Consider the following 20,093-nt stretch of genomic DNA (forward strand, 5'->3'; position numbering starts at 1 on the left):
AATACCGCATAACAAATGGTGAAGAAATAATTTTTCGTGACAACCGCACGTGGATATCGCTTGTTTTCTCAGTTTATTGACCTTACTCCACAAAATTCTCATGGACCAACCAATGAATGCTAGAACAGGAGCAAAGTCGCAGTCGTTTCGAAACTGTAGGCTGCAGATTGTCTCAGGAGACCACTCGCTTTCCACGCAAGACGGAGGAGATTGTGTCGTTGATGTTTTCGAGACTAATACAAAGAACTCGCTTGATATTCGCATACGCAGCGGTGAGTCAACAACCTAAGCACGGCACTTAAAACAACGATAAACAATTGAAAAGTGAGTCTTGCACAACTTGTATGGTAAGATTTACCTCTTCCATTATTAGGCAATCAATATATGCCCAGTTTCAAAGTGACGAGGGACACCGACCATTGCCAAATGGGACGACTGCGATATCTTATTGATTTACCCGAGCAGAATTCAAGTGTTCTTCTTAACTTCACACACAGAGAAGGTAATAGTAAGCGAGGTTTTATAAGGGAGACATGTTGGCTATGACGAGGTGTGTTGACACTTTTTCACAGAAAGAGAAGCCAACCAGCTCATGCATAATAAATAAGTTGTAAGAGAAGACACTAATGGAATTTATTTAAGATTTAATGGAGAGGCTTTTAATACGAAGATATTAGTGAGAAGACAAAAGTGAATTCGCTCGAATGTTCAAGAAACATTGGAGTCAATGTTTAAAACATCATTTCTAGATCTCCTTATACGTATTTTGTAGATGGAAAAGGAAAAAACAAATAATATGTAATGTACACTTCACATCTTGCCAATGCATAAATAGTGTGATTACTTGTTGTGGAAATGTATGGTTTAATTTAAATGTGTAAATTCATTCTTTCACTGGGAAATCTTGTGGTTTTTATTTCAACGGGAACATTGATCGATCAGTGCTGATTTTAACATTGTTTCTTGTAGCTGGATAGCACCTGGTCAACCAACAATTATTACCCTCTGCATTTTGAAGAAAAATAATATTAAATGTATACCAGTGTTTATTTTAGAGCAAACTTACCCTTGGCAAGTAGGTAACAAATGTTAAATCAGAACATGGATGAGTAGATCTAAGGGCAGAATAATTACCTACTGTTTTTATATTTTTGATTAGTCATGTGGTTATTTTCCACTTTGTGCAATTTAAAACTTTGGCCTTAAAACTGGGCAAGAATGTCACAAGAGATGTACTGTTTTTTACTTCTCTTATAACATAGAGGGCAAAATAGGCTACTAAATGCTGATTGGCTGAGACAGAGGGCGTTATTCATTAATTTGGTAATTGCCCTGGGCTTTTGTTCTGCAGTCTCTCAGCAACAGTGAAGAATTTGTTTTGAGGCTGTTTTTCAAACAATGGTGTCTTGTTTCAAAGCAGTGAACGATGAATTTATTGAAGAACTGAGAGAAAATGAAAACATTTAAAGAAGCACACAACACTGGAAAATCGTTTTGAGTAGTGAGCAAATGAAAGAAAGCAGGAAAGGAAGGGTTGCACAAGAAGACCTTTTAAAAATATATATTTAATATGTCTATTATTATGGTCTCTTGTAGGGGACAAAAAAGCATGTGCCATGCCCAGATTGGTCTCCTTTAGGGGTTTAATTCAAAATTTCCCATGAGCATCCCCACCCCTTCATATGCAAAGTCCCCTTCCCCTGGAGAATGATTTCTACATTCCTATCCTCCAACACCCTCGCCTCATCTGGAACCCTCTTATACCACACATCGGCACACTCCCAAAACATCTCCTGCCTCCTGCCTCCTGCCTACTATTGTTATAGTACATACGTTCTGCACATCTCGAGATACATGTAGTCGGATTTCTGATTGTTGATGCGTACCAATACTAGGATATTTTTGCGCGGTTTTAAACTCATCGACAAGATGAGCTTGGGTGCTGGTGCCTAAAAGGTGGAAGGGCCTAGAGAGAGACTGGCAGCATTGCACTGATGGTAACCATGGCAACCATGTCAGCGCTAATTACCAGGCACCGTCACACTGAAACTAGTTCAGTGGAATACTTACCGAACCTCATACTTACCAAGGGAGGGTCCAGGGATGGGAGCAGGAACAAACAGCTAATGCAAGAAATGACAGCACTGCAAATGATCTGCAAAGATCAAGCAAGGAAGCAAGCAAGCAAGCAGAGCTAATATATGCGATCACATGTACATGCCCCTGGAGACTAGCGGCCGCCCTACATAAGCATGTGAGCCTGGGAAATGACTGCTGGCCAGCAAGCCCTGTCTCGAGGTTAACTTTGCCTAAATAAAGTAATTTAGCACCATTTAAACTCATCAACAAGATGAGCTTGGGTGCTAGTGCCTGAAAAGTGAAAGGGCCTGGAGCTCAACTGGCAGCATTGCACTGAACGTAACCATGGCAACCATGCGAGCGCCAACCACCAAACCAACCTGCGATCGCAATGCTTGGGGACCGGAGGTACCGCGAGCAGGTATGCCATGGAACCTCCGAAGGACACCCAGACACCCCAAGCACCACAGATAGCCCACCATACACAAAACGTCTGACCTACCTGGCATAAGATGCAGAAGCTACGAATCACAGAGGCACCAAGTGGCTACAGGTGGTGATCCCTACTGGCTGGGCGACTAAACAGCTGAGAAGATAAACTTGCCAAGGCCTCAGCTGGAGTGCAGATATAGAGCAGATAAGCATTGCTAGTCCAACAACCTAATGCTTGAATGAGGCAGCTACAGTAGCCACACCAATACGGAAGCTGGAAGCCATCCCCCCGTGCAGCCATATACGTTGCCAGCGCTTGAATGGCACTCAAAGGATAATGACCACGACTAATATGAATGGCAGTCCCACAGCGAAAGGGGTCAGTCTTTGAAACCTTTATGTTCACACGAAGCAGAGATGGGATGACTAACGAATCGAAGGCAATTTCTTTCAGCATCAGGTGGCACGAGGGAGAAAAGCTGTTGAGGTTAGACACAGTGAATTTGGAAGCTCGCAGAAAACCAAAGAAGGGCTTGAAAGTCAACAGCATAATGGAGTCAGTGACTGGCAAATGTGTCAATGACGCAGCACCTTGAACTCGTTTAGTACCACGCACAACTCTTTGGAGGCGAAGGCAGTTAAGAAGAAGGTCCGGAAACCCATGCTTAATGTGAAGAGATGGCACGGCGGACAAGTATGCCTTAATTGATGAGGCTCGGAGGGAATCAGCCAAGAATGTCGCAAACAGACATAATGTCCATTCGTCGACTGGACAAGGTGAGCCATTCTTGTTCAATCGGCCGGGTTGACTGCAGAACTCTTAAAACTTTTTCTGGGCAGACAAAGATGACTTATGAGTAGATGGAGCTAAACCCTGGACCAGGAGGCTGCGGCAGGGCTGTTCCAAAGTGGCGCAATCAAGCAATCCAGAAGTTCCAAGCCAGGGAAGAGCCAGAAGCTTACACCGTTCCAGGAGGACAAAAACGTATGCCACTAATCAAGATCCAGGCAAAATTCCTGATTGATGCGTATAGGGTGGTCTCTTTTTCAAAAGCAACATGACAAATCTATCATGCGACGCAAGAGCGTCCTGTCGGGCAAAACCTCCTTGGCTGCATGTTGAAGGTGGCCAATTAGAGACTTTAACTGGCGCGGGTTGCACCACTTCCTAGCACTACTCTCCTTGACTAGCTCTCACGTTGCTTCCAACTTTTCAGCAGGAAGTCTAGTGACTTGTTGGTTAGAGCCCAGTTCCAATGCCCAGGACAACCATGATGGAAGAAGGCCCCACACATTTGAGGGGGTGAAGTGGTAAACCCAACCTCTTGCATGCCTCCTTAGCTGTCGTGAGATAATGGCTACATAGGGGGGAATCCCGGGTCCCTGCTGTGATGAAGTCATCAAGGTAATGCAACAAGTCTGGCACCTTGTGTGAGTTCTTTAAAATCCATTCAACCATATCTGCTACTGAAGTAAAAAGATAAGGCGCTGAACAGAGATCAAAGGGAAGGCAAGGTCTACTTAGTACTTTCCCCACCACTTCATGTCTAACAACACCCTATTGGATGGGTGAATGGAATATTTCGATAAGCGGCAGCCTCCACATCAAATTTTGCCATCAAAGCCCCCCGACCAAGCCGAGTTACCATACAAATGATATGATCTACGTGGATTTACTGCATGGTAAGGTCGTTGGGAGAGATCCCATCATTAACGCTAGAACCGTGAGGGGAAGACTGGTTGACCCTTCTTTGGGATTACACCAAAGCTACTGATGTGAAGACCGGGCAGGGAAGGATAATCAAAGGGGTCTTCCACCCTGCCGAGGGATACTTCATTCGCCAAATAAGAACCTTCGACTTCCGGATGTAAATAGGCAGAGGGCTTGTTTCTTAGAGTCGATTTGAGCCTGCGAGGGTGAAAATAGCCCACCCAAAATCCCTGGCTTATGCCTTCCAACGCAAACGAAACTAGAGGCTGATTAGGGTGGTGGCGGAGTTCGAAAGCAAACTGATCCACTTGAAGTGGGGTGACTGCAGAGACTGGAGGTAATGTGCAGAGCAGAGACGGTGAAGCAAGAACCAGAGATGAAGGGCCCCTGAAAATGTGAAACGGGCAATAAACAATAATAGTAGACAGAAGGAAATATGCTACATATCTATCAGCTCGTTTATAGCAGAACTTAATGCAACTAGACTAGTACGACAATCTCCACCGAAATTACATATAGCTAGATCCTATAGAAGCATAATATAGCTGAACTTAATGCAAATAGACTAGTATGACAATCTCAACCAAAATGACGAAAAAACCAGTGTCACAAAAGGCACATGGGAACAAACGGATGAATCAAATGTAAATCTAGAACACGTGCCACGCTTAACTACGGCAAGACTTCGGAAGGGCACATCTCTTGATCGAAGGGGAGATGGCATGGCGCTTGGCATCTGAGTTCACAGTGGAGGGGAGGCCAGGACACACGCAAACCAGGTGGTCCCCCGGCATATTTATGTGACAGATCCTTTTCTTACCGCGGTAGCGTGGTTCCTTCTAAAGTAGAGCCATGGGAGAGATATGAACTCTTGACCGCTAGTTTGCAAGACCAGTGCTCTGACCCCTGAGCTACGAAGGCATAATAATAATAATAATGGTAATAGTGATAGTAATAATGTTATGATGATGATGATGATCATCCAAACAGTCTTATGAATGCAACTTTCTTATTTTTTTGAGTTTTAAATGTTTCATGCTTTTCCAGATGTCATTGACTTTAAAGACCTGTTAAATAGTGCCACTGGCAGGTTGAAAAAACATTCATTGTTTGATGAAAGAACGGAAAAGGCTTCAGCCATTCAGTATTTTCAGGTGAGAAAAAACTTGCTTACCAATGTTACAACTATTAAAGATTCTTTTCATGCAAAGCCAGCCCTGATGTATTACTTTTCAGGGCTCAAAATTTAAAAAAATCCAGTCGCAATTTTGCAACAAGATACGAAAATTTAGTCGCAATTTCACGAATTTAGTTGCAAAGTTGTCACATTGTATTGTGTTGCCAGCAGTTTAACAAAACAAAATATGATCTCGCAATACTTGTTTAAAGAAGCTGCTGAAAATGGCAAATGATCGAGGGAATGGCACAGGTCCCTAATGACAACCTGGTTGAGATGCCAGTCATTCTATTCTTTTAACCCATTAACTCCTAGGGGTTCCCCACTGACGAGTAAAATCGTCTGGTGTTAGACAGAGTAAAATACCAAGTATATGTATGGCCATTTGAATGGATTAAAATGGGTGATTAACCCATTGACCCCTCAAGGGGTTCCCCATTGACGAGTAACATCATCTGTCATTAGACAGAGTAAAATACTAAGTATGGCCGGTTTAGGGGTGAATGGATTAATGATAATGATAATGATAATGATAATGATAATGATAATGATAATGATAATGATAATGATAATAATAATAATAATAAAGTTCTTTATAATAAAGATAAATTTGGTGCCTTTGTTTGCAGTTTTATGGATATTTATCACAGCAACAGAATATGATGCAGGTACTTACTTCATGAAAACTTCAGTTATGATAATGAATCCAATCTGACCATTGTGTTGACAAACATGTCGGTTGACAGTCGACCAATAGTCGACCCACTTTCAGTCAACTGTATTTATAACTGTTTATACAGTTGTAATAATTGTCAGCCAAGGCGACACATTGGTCATGTGTCAGCCGACATGTTTTTAATTGCCAGCCTACATTGTACATGTGGGTTGCATGTTGGTTGCGTATCAACCAGTGGCTGATGTGTTGGTTGGATTTGATTTGTTATGATAACCTAAACTTCAGTTTTGGTTTTGATTGCTCAGCTAAGCAGAACTTTTGGATCAAAATCATATATTTCAATTTGTAAAATTGAATCTGTGGAGTATTTAATAATTATTAGTTTCTTTCTTTGTATTTGAACAATTAGGATTTCATCAGAACCTCCACTTACCAAAGAGCAATGCTTCAAAATAACACAGATTTCCATGATAAGGTAACTGAATTTTTTTTAAATAATGGAACTTTTACAGGGTAACAGTGTTAATCTCACCAGGCTGCACCCTTGCAGGCTAGTTTGTGGTCACAATGCTGGCCACATTTATTGAAGCCTCAATTCTCTAAATATTCGCTTGGGGAGTCACAACTGCAACAAAAAAAATTGATACAGTTCTTTCAAGCCTTAAAGTTCCAAGGTTGCAGGTACTAGAAGCCGATTCCACAGAAGTCAATCCACATATAGAAGACAATTCTGCTTTGTTATTGACATGTACATAGCAAGAAAGATCTACGTGTATTTCAAAGTGCTTGGTAGATGAAACTCAAGGCGCTAGAATATTTAGAAGGAAAAAAATGTATCTTGGAAAAGGGTCCAACCTTTCAAGGGATCCGTTATGGGCCATATGACCCCTTGAGAGAAAATTCTTGTAAGAACACTGGGGTAACAACAAAGAGTACACCACCCTTTTTTGGGTAAAAGTTAAGAATCCGATCCCACCACCGCATCGGTCGAGTGTTGGCCGACTGTTGGCCGCTGTTTCATCTTATAACGTATAAGATGCGTCGGTGGTGTGTCGGTGACTCATTTGGGCCTTATTGAACTGTTGAAAACCTAACAATACCTTTTTCAAACTGAACGGAAATGTCTTCGACGGAAAACTTTCACTACAATATGAAAATAAGAAATTTACTTTTGACCGCCATCTTGTATTTCGTGATATTAGAACCCAGTTCCCATTACGACAAGTGTTATTAGAACCCAGTTTTCACTCTGGCAAATGCGTTGCCTGAGACTTCATCTTTATCAGCTTTACAGAAAAAAAATTCTAAAGAGTAAGTATTTCGACCAACGCGGCAGTAGTGTGTCGGCCGATGCATCAGTGGTGTGTCGACCGACGTGTTGGCCGACGCGTTGGTGGGATCAGATTCTTAACTTTTACCCTTTGTTGTTTGTTGTTTGGCTACTACTTCTTGCACGCCAGTAACCAACTTAACGCCCTGGCCCCAGTTGTTCAAAAGGTGGATAACGCTATTCAGTATCCAGTGGATAAGTCATAGCGAAACCAATATCCAATGGATAGTGATTTATTCGGTGGATAGCACTATCCACCTCCTGAAAAACTGGGCCTGTCCTTTAAAATAAACATCATGCAGAATTCTATTACGTATAGCTGAGGCACAGTCTTGTGGAACACCCATTCACACTAGACTCAAGGCACTCTTTAATTCCAAGAGGAACAATGCTAGGATGTTTTTAAAACATGCAGCAAGAACAGATATTTTTAATTATTTTTCAACTTTTGGGAAATAGTATAGTATGCATTTCACGTACAAAGAACGGATCACAACACCTTTAAAGGCAAATGGTGGGTTTGGTTCTGTAATATCCCATAGGGTTATGGGCATTGAAGGGTTATGAAACAGGGCCTAATGTTTATTTTCTTTATCCAAGAGGAATAGAATAGATACATTAGCAGCACTTTCTCCTCCTGAGTGATGGTCTGTTGGATGAACCAGCGATCTCCTGCAAAGTAGTCCAATGCTCAACCATTCGAGCCTTGGCATTAGGGGCAATGTTTAGGTTAAAAATTGGAAATCTATTGTCATTTGCTCATGTGATTGACAGAACATGAAATTTGCTATTTTTAAATAGCATGTCAAAACTTAGAAGAGTAAAATGCATATGTGGGAGGAGAAAATTCTTGTTTTTGTCAGTTTGTAACAGTCTCATTTTTGTGGACTTAAATTGTGCATAGCTCCCAATTCATTACTCCACTCTAACATTATTTTGCCATAAAAGGTCAAGTGAAAACCCAAAATATCAGAGGGTACATATCACACTGCACACTGTCCCTGTGTGTCTTGCTTGGTAGCTACAATCAGTCAAAATGGGGTGTATTCACACTTTTGTTATTATGAAGCACTGTGATAGATTTGTCATGGCAACAACCCAACCTTTGAGAAATGCCAATGTAATGGAAGCTCTAATCTCATGTGTTGAAAAGAAATGAACTTGAAATGTATTTTGCCTTCCTCTGAAAGAGTTAGAAGAGTTGTTTGATGAAAACGAAGGGGTTTTAAAGTACATACAGCTATGCTGCCATGATTGTGTGCCCTATTAAAGCAATAACATGCAATCCTAGGGTATGGTAACCAATCCGATCCCACAATTTTGTCGGCTGACTGTCAACCAACAGCTGGCTGCTGTATCTTAGTAGTGAAATTAAAAGCAGCCAAAAGCATGCTCTTCTGATCATTCACAACCCCGGCCTTACAAAAACAGAATGGAAGCCTCCATTTTGACATCCCTTTCTTCACACAGACAAGCACAATGTGAGAAACTTTTTTCCTGACACCCACATCACCAGTTGTACAATCTCCTTCCAACATTTAATGTCAATACATGATACTCCTTGAGGAAGAATAGACTATTTTCTGAACCATGTTACCACTTGGAGCATTTTTTATGTCTTCTATTAGAAACTTATGAACTTTGTATTACAATGGTATGTACATGTTAAAATTTTATGTCATATAATTTATTAGCAATGTAATTCAGGTTTGACTACAATATTGGATCAGTAAACTATTATTAGTAATAGTTAGTTGTTGGTAGAGAGCTGGCCGATAAGGTGACTGACGGCTATTGTCAGTCATTCATGTACACGTAACATGTTGGTCATGTCAGCTACAATGTACTTGTTGGTTTTGTGTCTGTGTTGCATATTCATTGTGCATGCTTAAAAAAATTTTGGATGACGGGCGTAAAATAGATTTTCCATCAGTAACAACAGCGTCACTAAATTTTTGCTTTGTAATTCTGGTTGTAAAGTCAGTCTAATTTTGACTAGAAATGTGTGAGTTCCAACCACTACATTTCAAACCACATAGGGGTACGTGTGCACACTACAATGTATGGGCTTACTGTCACCTTGTGCTTACTATACACTCAGTCACCTTAACACACCTGTTGACATTATGAGTGTTGGGCAATTCCCCACAAGCAGTAAAGCACTTGATAATAGTTATAACCTATGGTTATATAATTAATAACTATTATATAATAAATTAGTACCTACTATATAATAAATTAATATTTAATTAATTAAAGTAATCTTTGTGAAACATTTCACTGTTTACAGCCATAGCTTCATTTAGTTTAATTGGGAACAATCTTGTTGTCATTGTTTACAGGTAGTGATTGATGTTGGTGCTGGATCAGGTAAAAAAAATGAAATTATAGCATTTTTCACTTTTTCTCAAAAACAGTTTTTTTATTAACTATAATTATGCCACAAAGAGGACTGTTAATTAGATTGATTAATTAGTGTAATATATAGATGTAGCCATTAGCCTAAAAGCAAAGCTCCCGTTTCTAACCTCAGAAACCAATATAGTGTATATGGAAATAATTATGCGTTTGCATGAAGTACAAAATTAATCGTCATTATTACTGTATAAAGTTAACAGTGATCAAACAGATCACTTAAACACCTCACCTCTGAGCTGAAAACATGTAAACAAACAAACCTTGCAAACAATAATCAACAATTTTAATCAACAAATGAAACTGTAATCTCTTTCACAGCATTTTCTGTGTGACTGTCAATCTTTACTCCAATCCTCTCTCTTCAGTTTAGAACAACAGCAAAAATCTTACTAATTGAAAAGTGAACCCAAAAAGTAGTAAATTTGCTTTCTCAACTGCAGTTTCACAGTCAAACAAAGCAGCTCACAACTGGATATCCATTTCACACAAAAAGCCTATAAATGTCAATGTTGAAATGTGTAAGAATCTCTGTCAACACAGAATTGCAAACGTTTTCAGGCCTTCTTCACTTTTTAGTGAGTTTTGCAAAATATGCAAGGAAGCGAGGCATATATTAAGAAGGAAAACATTACCTGAAAGCTAACTGTTGTAAATAAGTGTTTTGTCTCTCGCTCTATTTCTCTCAGCTTTACAGTGATTTTCATTGAAAATTTCTCTTCCTCTCCTTCCGCGGCTTCTCTTGAGGCTTTCTTCGCATAAGTTTCTCAAATTTTGTTGCCTCTTGTCTAATGCTCTTTCACTTTTCTTTGAATTTCTTGCTCCTTATCTCGTTGCTTGTCACTATTGTGATTTCCTGCCAGAAAAACACGGGTTGCCAAATGCAACGCTGCCACCTGATTTTCGCCAAGGAAATTGCTCGAATACTCTCTTCCCCAGAGGCTCTCAGACAGGCAGACGTACGTGACGTCAAAACAAGAACTAGACACAACATTGACTGTTTCGGCTTCGTCGGAGATAAGCTTTGCGGCTAGTAAAGAGTCGAAATGAAGTTATGGGTTGAAATGTAAGCCAAATTTTTATAGTTGCTGCTCATCACATGTCACGTTCATATTCTCTGATGATCTTTTATCGTTGTAGAATGCTTTAGCATTAATTTAAGTTTAAAAAATCAAAAAATATATAATACATGAGTTAGAGATCATCGCAGTTAAGCAGCAAGAATCCAGGCTTGGACAGGGATTAATTAAACTCATGACCATGCTGCTCCACCAACTGAGCTATCAAGCCCCCTCACAGCTGGTCACTTGTGAGTTCAGTTTCTATACTGCAAGAGGTGAACAAAATTAATGATTGTTAGAGAATATTAGAATACATTTTATATCAGCGGAGCTCCATGTGCCAAAAGCATGCGCCCAGAGCACAATGGGTGAGAAATTATGGTAACCCATCTGTGTGAGAAAATTGACCATACATTCATGTACTTCCACCATTCCATGTATGCCAATGTGACCAGTATCACATGACCATATTCCAGGCTCAAGTATAGAGCTCATTGAGGTAAGTTTTTTTAAAGTTGACTGCTGACCAGATACTGGGTTTCGATTGGATTGCAGGCTCAAGCCAGGTTAACTTATTGTAAGAATAAATAACCGGGAGCTCCGCTTTTAGGCTTGGCTTAATCTATATATTATTATCATTTTATATAGAGAGTGTAGGAGAGAAACCCTGACAATGCACACCCCAAATAATCATACTTTTAACTGAATAAATGTTTGAAAGAAATTTTGCCCTGAGCAGGATTTGAACCCACGTCCCCCTGTTACTAGTCGGGTGTGATAACCACTACACCACCAGGACAACCATGCTGGCAACACAGCCTTCGAAGAGGTGATTTACGTGTTTAGGGCGTGGGCCTCCCGGGAAATTTTCTTTCAAGGTGACAAGGTAGGGGAGCCTATACCTCCACTTGAAACCCAACTAAGGATCAAGTTAATGATGCATGACCGTAGTCAACTTAGCGGATGACAATGAAGGTTATTATCATTTTATTATATCATTATAGAATATTTGAATTATAGAATATTCAAATATGTGATCATTTCATATTATGGTATATTCTAATTCACTCAGTAATATATAAGTTTAGTGTTGCATTCCTGCTGGAACCTGAAACTCAGCCATGAATGCATTTTCTTATGGCAGGGATTTTGTCATTCTTTGCTGTCCAAGCTGGTGCAAAGAAAGTGTATGCTATAGAAGCTAGCTCAATGGCAACTCATGCAGAGGTAATTAATTCCACCTTCATTGGTCTTAGACGTGTATAAAAATAAATTTAAGACTCAGGAGGCAACTTTTTAAAGACGTGTTTTGGCATGCCTCATGCCAAAATCATTTTAATTCAAGGTTGTGTTCTTTACAGACCTTATCCATACATGATGATTTAAGTACATTACAATTCAAAAATTTCAAAAATAAATTTATACAGTTTTAATTAGAGCGCACAATGAAAAATGCTGACCCTGTCAATAGTACGGAAAAGGAAGTTGTTGTTGTTGTGTTGTAATTGTGAGTTGAGGCCATATGCACAACAGAACACGGAGAGGTGAGGTAATTGTGGGTTTAGTTTTGGTTTTAACCAGTTGATGTGCAATGTAGAATGCTTCCTTGAGTTTAAGAGAATGTCTCCTGTTAGCTGAATCTACAATAATTGTTGAATTTTTAAACTGTGACTATCTCAAAGCTATGGAAATGTAATATTTGTCTTGACTTGTCATTTAAGGGTCAATGAATGGCACATGAACTTTATTGTTGACATTAATTTTTAGGCATTAGTCAAACACAATAATTTGGCAGACAAAGTTATCATAATTCCAGGAAAGGTTGAAGAGGTTTGTAACTATTTTTTTTGTTGAAATAAGAATGTGTATTAATTTGAGTCTTTCTGTTTCTGTGTTTCCCCGACAGTGTAAATAACATTCCCACAAAATGAGTGACTTTAATTTGCACCTTTCTTGTGCTCTTGTATTGCTTATGTGCATGATAATTTGATATTTAAAATAATTTATAATTAATCATAAGATGAGAGTCAACAGAAATTGAGTATTAAGTAGGTCACTTGCTACTCCTGCAGTGTATTATGCTACAAATATTCATATAAATACCCTATTTTCTCGGCAATAATATGCAGCCTCAACTTTCCATCTTGGTTCTTTCTAGTGAATAAACTGAAAAGGTTGGCGAAACACTGCATTATTATTGGAATCCACAAAATACAGTCATTCCTCTTACAGAAACGGAAAATAATGAATGTGAATACTAATAATTTATTGATCCCCTTGTGTTTTTAAAAGCACATAATGTTATTCATAGCTGTTATTCCTGGTGTTGACTCTTGTTTTAAAATTCCTGAATAAATATTATTGATAAACAAACTGTGTAAAGGAGAATTTCATACCCACTATAATAGTGAACAGTTCCCTTTAGAGCCAAAGTGTTTCTTTTCAGTACCTACAAATTGAAAAGGTCAGGAACAAACAACTTGCTTGAATATGTTTTTCCTTTGGGGTTGCTTTTAAATTAACCATGTTCAATAAAAGAAATTTTGCGAAATTAAGTTTTGATTAGTGATAATACTCCGCTATAATGTGCACCCTCAATCCAAAACAGATTTAATTAAGGCTAAAAGTTGAATTTTGTCTGAAAAAATGCTGTCTTTTAACTGAGAAAATATGATAGTTTTCTTGGATCTATGTTACAGCGTTAGGGTGACTGTAAATGACCTTTATAAAATTATGCTCTTCCTTATTCAACCAATTTTTAATGGTAGACAGCAATAATATTTAACAATTATTCCATGAGTATGCGTTGGATATGAGGTTGTAAAATTAATAGCCAACGAGGCGCGTAACTGTTTTAATTCCTTAAACTTCAAAAGTTTGGAAGTATGAAATACGAGCAAAGAAAGTGAGGAAATCCAAGCAAAATCGAAAAAACTTGATTAAGGTGCAATGTTGTTTAATACCTGGTGGTGAGACAGATGCAGGCTCATCACAAAAACATTTCTTACCTTTTTTTTGCTTTATTCAGAGAGAAATTTCGCTTTCCGGCAAAAATAATTTTAGCTTAGCAATGCTTAGCACAATCACTTGCCATATAAGGTCAAACTAAGGTACATGGGCTGATAATCAAGATTGAGTAAACCAATCAGAGCAGGAGAAAAGCATTAACCGAGGATGAGAATTTAATAATGTGTCTTATCTGTATGGAATTTACATGACCTACAAAGGTTTAAATACCCTTGCGGGTATCCTGTTCATATTATTTCTATCAAGTGCAAAGCATTTTAATGCATAAAACAATATTATAATGTGGTAATACCTGTTCGCATTACAGGTGGAAATTCCAGAGCTGGTGGATGTTATCATCTCCGAGCCCATGGGTTACATGCTGTACAATGAAAGAATGCTAGAGAGTTATCTCCATGCAAAGAAGTGGCTAAAACCTAATGGTGTGGATTAGACACAGAAATGTTTTATTGTTAAATTCTTTCTCTTTCCCTTTCAAAGCTTGATGATAATGATAATGATAACTATAATGATAGGGAAAACCACTGAAGTGAAACACTTTCGCTTAGAAATTCAACATTTTGAAGGACTTTGACACTGATGACTCTGTGTCAGTTGTTGACACCTTGAGTAGATTCCTTGTGCTATTCATATCAATGAGCTGCCATGAATCACCTTCCTAGGAACTGAGTACATTCAGCCTGGACTAACAAGGAGTGGGACTTGTTCCAACTCAGAGTACAAAAGGCAGTAACTGGAAGGGCAAGAAATTATGATTATGATAATGGTGGTGGTTGCAGTGATGAACAGCAGTTAAAAAATTGTAATTACTTGATCAAGGTTGATACGTATTCTTTGTGTTGTCCCTAGGTAAAATGTTCCCAACTACTGGAGACCTCCATGTTGCTCCCTTTTTTGATGATGCACTCTATATGGAGCATTTCTCAAAAGCTAATTTTGGTAAGAAAATTTTAACACCTCATCTTTGTTTGTTCATTGTCATATAGGATTGTTTATTTATTATACAGATCTTATCAGAACTGTTTCCTGAAACAAAGAAAAGTTTGTGGAATATGCATGTTTCATACTTGTATCGATGGACTTCAACAAACCATGGAATTACCACCAGTGGGAGGAATCATTTCAGGGGCATGTTTTTTCCCCATATAAATGAGCCTTCAGAACGTACTTGTTTGAGTTAACCCATTGACTCCTGGGGGTTCCCCATAGAAGAGTAAAATCGTCTGGCGTTAGACAGAGTAAAAGTCTGGCCGGTTACGTGTCAAAGGGTTAACCCACTGACACCTCAAAACACCCTAGGACACTCTTTCACGGCAAAACTTACTTTTCCACGGCAAAACTCTCACTCACAAGGGTCAGTGGGTCAACTATCATTGTTTCCCATCTCACTTCCTTATCTCTGATTCTTTCATCTGTTTGTTATTGATTGCTTTGTTGATATTTTCTTCAGGTATCAAAATTCATTTTATGGAGTTGATCTGTCAAATCTGAGAGAATCAGCACTGGAGGAGTACTTCAGACAACCTATTGTTGTAAGTTGCTGAAACTGGATGACAATCGGAAACAATCTAGTAAACCAATCAGAACTTGTAGTAATTACATGTAGCGACACAAAGCGTGGGAAAATGTGCACGCCCAAGCCATGATTGGTTTTGGATTCACTTCTGATTGGTTGAAAAAAATGTGCGAGAATTTTGAACCAATCACTGAGTGAAGTAATGCAGAACCAAAGCAATTCACTAAGTACTTTTGACACTCAATTGAAAACTGCTCTTAAGCCTAGTTTGAACATAAGAAATTACTTGTATAGTGCTATATTCAAACTGGGATCTACCTGTATTCACTAATCACTAACTTAAAGACTAAGACTAAGTCTCTGAAGACAAACGGAAATTCCTCACACAGTGTTTGGGGTAGTACAATCATCTATTAGAACTGAAATATACGTAAAATATATGTCACAGCCCACCAATTTTACCTTTTACTGAGGCCTTAATTGGCATTTACCGGTGGTCAAAACATTACCCTCTGAAGCAAGTGTCCCAAACATTTTTGGTGAAGACTGTAGCCCTATTATTATTCTATCATTTATGTATAAACAATGGCATGGATCAAGCGCAAAGGTCTGGAAAGATATGCTGTAAATACAGGGGATCGGTGCTTCAGAAGTTTGTCAAGGACCCCATCCAGTTACCCAAATGCACCCCCTCCCCCCTGCCCCTGCAACGCAAACTGCACTTTCATGTTTACCATAAGACAAACTTGAAACAACTTTCTGGTTTTATAGCAAAAAAGAGGCCCATAAAATGGACCTGTCAACAATAATTTAATTGTCAGAATTTAATGACACTGTTCTAATGATTTTTTTTTACCTATGGGTATATTCCTTTGCTTTGTACATTTACTTTGCTTCTGTGGGTTATTTAGGCAATTGTGGCTTCTTTTGGATAAAGTTTCTATCAATGATCTTCTTCTATCTTTTGAGGTTTTGCAAAACTGAGCGGTAGATCCAGATGACTTAGTTTGACAGTCAGTCCTAGGCACACCCCAGCTCCCTCCCTTAAATAAACCCCTGCTTCTGAAAACCCAAAGGAGAGCCTGATCACGGGCTATAATAAAAGAAAACCTTTTGGTTTTTTAGGACACATTTGATGTACGCATACTGATGGCTAAACCTGTAACACACACTGTGGACTTCCTGTCTTCAGCTGAAGAAGATTTGCACAGGTACATGTTTTTATGAGAAGGTGTACTGAAAGTTGCCTAAGTTGAGTTGAGATTTTTAATAAGCAATAAATTATTTATCAATGTAAAGTCTATTTACAAGCCTAGTGGCCCATTAGAGCTGGAGCTTATCCCGATTTCCATAGTATGAAGCAACTAGGAGTATTTCTACTCCCCTTTGGATGGGATGCTAGTCCAATGCAGGGTTACCCCCAGCATTAAATTCCCAGGGCCCATTTATACACCTGGGTGGAGAGAGGCACCGTGAGAGTAAAGTGTCTTGCCCAGGAACACAATCCAGAGTCAAGCGCACTAACCATGAGGTCACCGCACCTCCCACTTTATCACTTTATCAATATTCCACTTTATCCTCCCACTTTATCAATGTTGACTTTATTTTTAAATATTTACTTTCCAGAATAGAAATTCCTTTACAGTTTACAGTGCACACAGCTGGATCTGTTCACGGCCTAGCTTTCTGGTTTGATGTCTTATTCCAGGGCAGCAAGTAAGAAGCTTAATGTCAAAATAATGTAACCATCCACATTTACATTGGAGTGAACAGAAAATTGAGGACAATATAGAGAAGTGTTTTCAAGTGCAAATAAATAAATCCCTCTCCCCTGCTTGTACATGTATCTTCATCTCACACAGAGACAGCAGGGCCAAGTAGTTAGGGCCCCACACTTTAAATCCAAAGATCCCAGGTTCAGTGCTCATTCACACAACGAGCTTAAGGTGGCCGAACACAGTTTTTGCCCTAACTCAATGCAGCGTGCGCACAAGGATTGCAAAAAAAATAAACTTGACTTCAATCCAGCATTTATCATTTTATTTTCTCAATGCTTCTGCTATCTGTACTATTTTTCCTCATAATTGAACAAAGTGTTTTGATGGTTTTAGTCCTCTATGAGAAATGTATGTTAGAAAAGGTAACAATGCAAAGAACTCCATAATTTGCAGATTTTTCTTTGTTATCGAAAGAACCCAGCTAAATGCAGCGCATGCGTAGTAAGTTAAAAAATTGTGATTGAATGCGGAATAGCTTTCTTAGAAATACGCTTGTTTCTCGAGAACCAATCGTTAGAATTTAACGAAATTTGGCACAAAAATACTTTAAGAATAAGTAACTGGAGTATTGAAAAAAAATTGAATTTTAACTGAGGAATTCTAGAAATTCCAGTGAACTTTCAACAATGGTTAATTAAAGATCTCTGTCAAACTTTTATTAAAATAGTGTTAACAACCAGATTTCCTACAAATAAACAAAACCAATTTTAAAGGCCTGTCTATATTTATCCATGTTTGTGTTGTTAACTTGCTTGCTACCATTTTTGGCGACCAAAGGGTCAAGGGTTTTAGAGAAAAAGGTAAATGAAACATAGGTATCAAAAACTGTGTTCAGCCACCTTAAGTTGTTTTTAGTCATTTATCCCTGTTCAACTTCTCATCTGTGCTTGTAAAATTAGCAAATCAAAAGTGGTTCAGCGTTGTCTGTACTCTTTTCGACAATAATATTCGTCATCACAGTGGTCAAAATGTTGTCCGACTCGTGAGTCCACAACAAATTTTGCCCACTGTGATGACAAATATCGTTGTCGATAAGAGTACACACAATGCTGAACCACTTTCGATTTGCTTTTTACCACAATATTCAATGCCAAAGAAAGTTTTTATTTCAGAGCATAACCAAAATTATGACATGAAGAAACAGCAAGGGTTGTCTATAACTTTCTCGCAATAATGAATATGATTGGTGTATTTCCCAAAATGGGCGTTCCTGATTGGCTATTACATTGTGTGACAAATTGGCGCAAGCATGATGCGTACAGCATTGTCTAGACTCTTATCTACAATGGAAAATTAGCCAATCAGATTGCAAGATGACAGGCAATTGTGGTAAAATAGCCAACTGTTAGGCCTTTTATCACTTGGTAGTTTAAGATTTATGTTGCATGTACATTCTTTGCCCTGGAAAATCAAACATAGTGCAGTAAGTTACATGTAAGTAATTATTACTTCATCCATTCCAGTGGCAAAAGAAATTAGATCTCTTTATTGGTGATTCATTTGCAACCTAATAATATACATGCAAACATTTCAGTGTTTTTATTGGCTGAGAGCATGTCAATTAATCCCAAACAGAGTTCAGAAAAGTGAAATTAGTGCAATAAAGGTGAAAATTATGGTTGTGTACCATTAATAAGTAATTGCATGATTCTTCTTGTCTGATTTGGAATAAATAGGCACTTGTAAAAGAGCACTTGCAAAATGGTACTCACCCTACAGGCTTGTGCAGTTTTGTTTGTCTTTAAAAAATATTACTGGACGCAGGTGCATATTAATTATTTTATTCCTGATTGCATTAGAATCATGTAATTACCTAATATACAAAGAGTCATCTCGTAGAAAATGTTTGAAGCATCCTGGGCATTAGGTTGTTAGATTGTAAATGTCATTAATTTTGATTGACAGCGTACCAGTGTGGCTGTCAACTGCTCCTCAAGAACCGCTTACACATTGGTATCAGGTGAGTCAAGTTTTAAATACTAAGCACACACTTTGAAGATTTCACAAAATAATGTATAACAGAGGAGAAATATTGTTTTGTGTCATTGATACAATGTGAGGACTGACAGATGACAGATCTGTACATAAAACATGGGTATTAATATAATTTGTAACTAATTTGTCCCATGCAGGTTCAGTACAAATGACTAATCGAATGCATCTGACTTGTGAAAAAAATTTGATCTAGTTAATACTACTCTTCCCAGTAGACTGCAACACCCACAAATTTTTTGGCCACCTTCAGAGTGACGTTTTTGATGCTGCAAGTTTGTTTCAAACCACTCATGTGGTACATTGAAGTGCACCATGACTTTTTCGTATCATGTGATGTTCATTCACAACATGTTTATCTCCAAGAAGAGTTTTTTTTGTCTGCCATAGAACTGTCAGCATGGCAGCTGTTTATCAGCTGAAGATAAAATACGATCAGGACAATTCAGGGCAATTTTTGTAGACACATTCCACACAATAAATTTTTCATGACAAAATTAATTGAAAAAATTCACAAAATAACAAGCCATTTTAACAACGTGGATGACCAAGACTTAAGAATAAGATACCTCGATGATTAGAAGACCTTTGTTGATCTTTCTGACGAGAATTTGGTGCAAGAAATGTGTAGATGTGGAGTCCCCATTGAAAATGCAGAATTCAAGGGTATCACAGTCATTGTAGAGCAGTCCAATTCACCAGCTCCCATTTTGCAAAGAAAAAGAGCCAGCAAGCAGCAAAGCATCAGCCCCTCGTGTATGCCGAGTACAAGCAAGATTGAAAAAGCTGCAAGCCACCAAAGTTTGGAATTTGAGAAGAACAGGACTACACAGGACTCTGGTTCATCGCAGTTCACCTGTTCCACCTTGTGTCTCAAATCACCTCTGGAAAAGTACCTT

The 20,093-nt window shown here is 38.6% G+C and overlaps 1 protein-coding gene across 1 annotated transcript in view; it reads left to right on the top strand.

Annotated features, from left to right (window-relative positions):
- The window catches only part of LOC138023072 (histone-arginine methyltransferase CARMER-like), a 30,340-nt gene continuing 10,247 nt past the window's right edge, over positions 1-20,093 (top strand). Inside the window, exons 1-14 of the mRNA XM_068870103.1 lie at positions 1-272; positions 374-502; positions 5,270-5,376; positions 6,029-6,067; positions 6,485-6,550; positions 9,748-9,775; positions 12,026-12,108; positions 12,649-12,711; positions 14,216-14,330; positions 14,758-14,878; positions 15,359-15,440; positions 16,550-16,635; positions 17,051-17,140; positions 19,108-19,162. Coding sequence (XP_068726204.1) covers positions 101-272; positions 374-502; positions 5,270-5,376; positions 6,029-6,067; positions 6,485-6,550; positions 9,748-9,775; positions 12,026-12,108; positions 12,649-12,711; positions 14,216-14,330; positions 14,758-14,878; positions 15,359-15,440; positions 16,550-16,635; positions 17,051-17,140; positions 19,108-19,162 — 1,236 coding nt within the window. The 5' untranslated portion in view covers positions 1-100. The remainder of the gene's footprint in view (positions 273-373; positions 503-5,269; positions 5,377-6,028; positions 6,068-6,484; positions 6,551-9,747; positions 9,776-12,025; positions 12,109-12,648; positions 12,712-14,215; positions 14,331-14,757; positions 14,879-15,358; positions 15,441-16,549; positions 16,636-17,050; positions 17,141-19,107; positions 19,163-20,093) is intronic.

The sequence above is a fragment of the Montipora capricornis genome, chromosome 11 (assembly GCF_036669925.1).
Source record: "Montipora capricornis isolate CH-2021 chromosome 11, ASM3666992v2, whole genome shotgun sequence".
Classification (NCBI taxonomy): Eukaryota; Metazoa; Cnidaria; class Anthozoa; order Scleractinia; family Acroporidae; genus Montipora; species Montipora capricornis.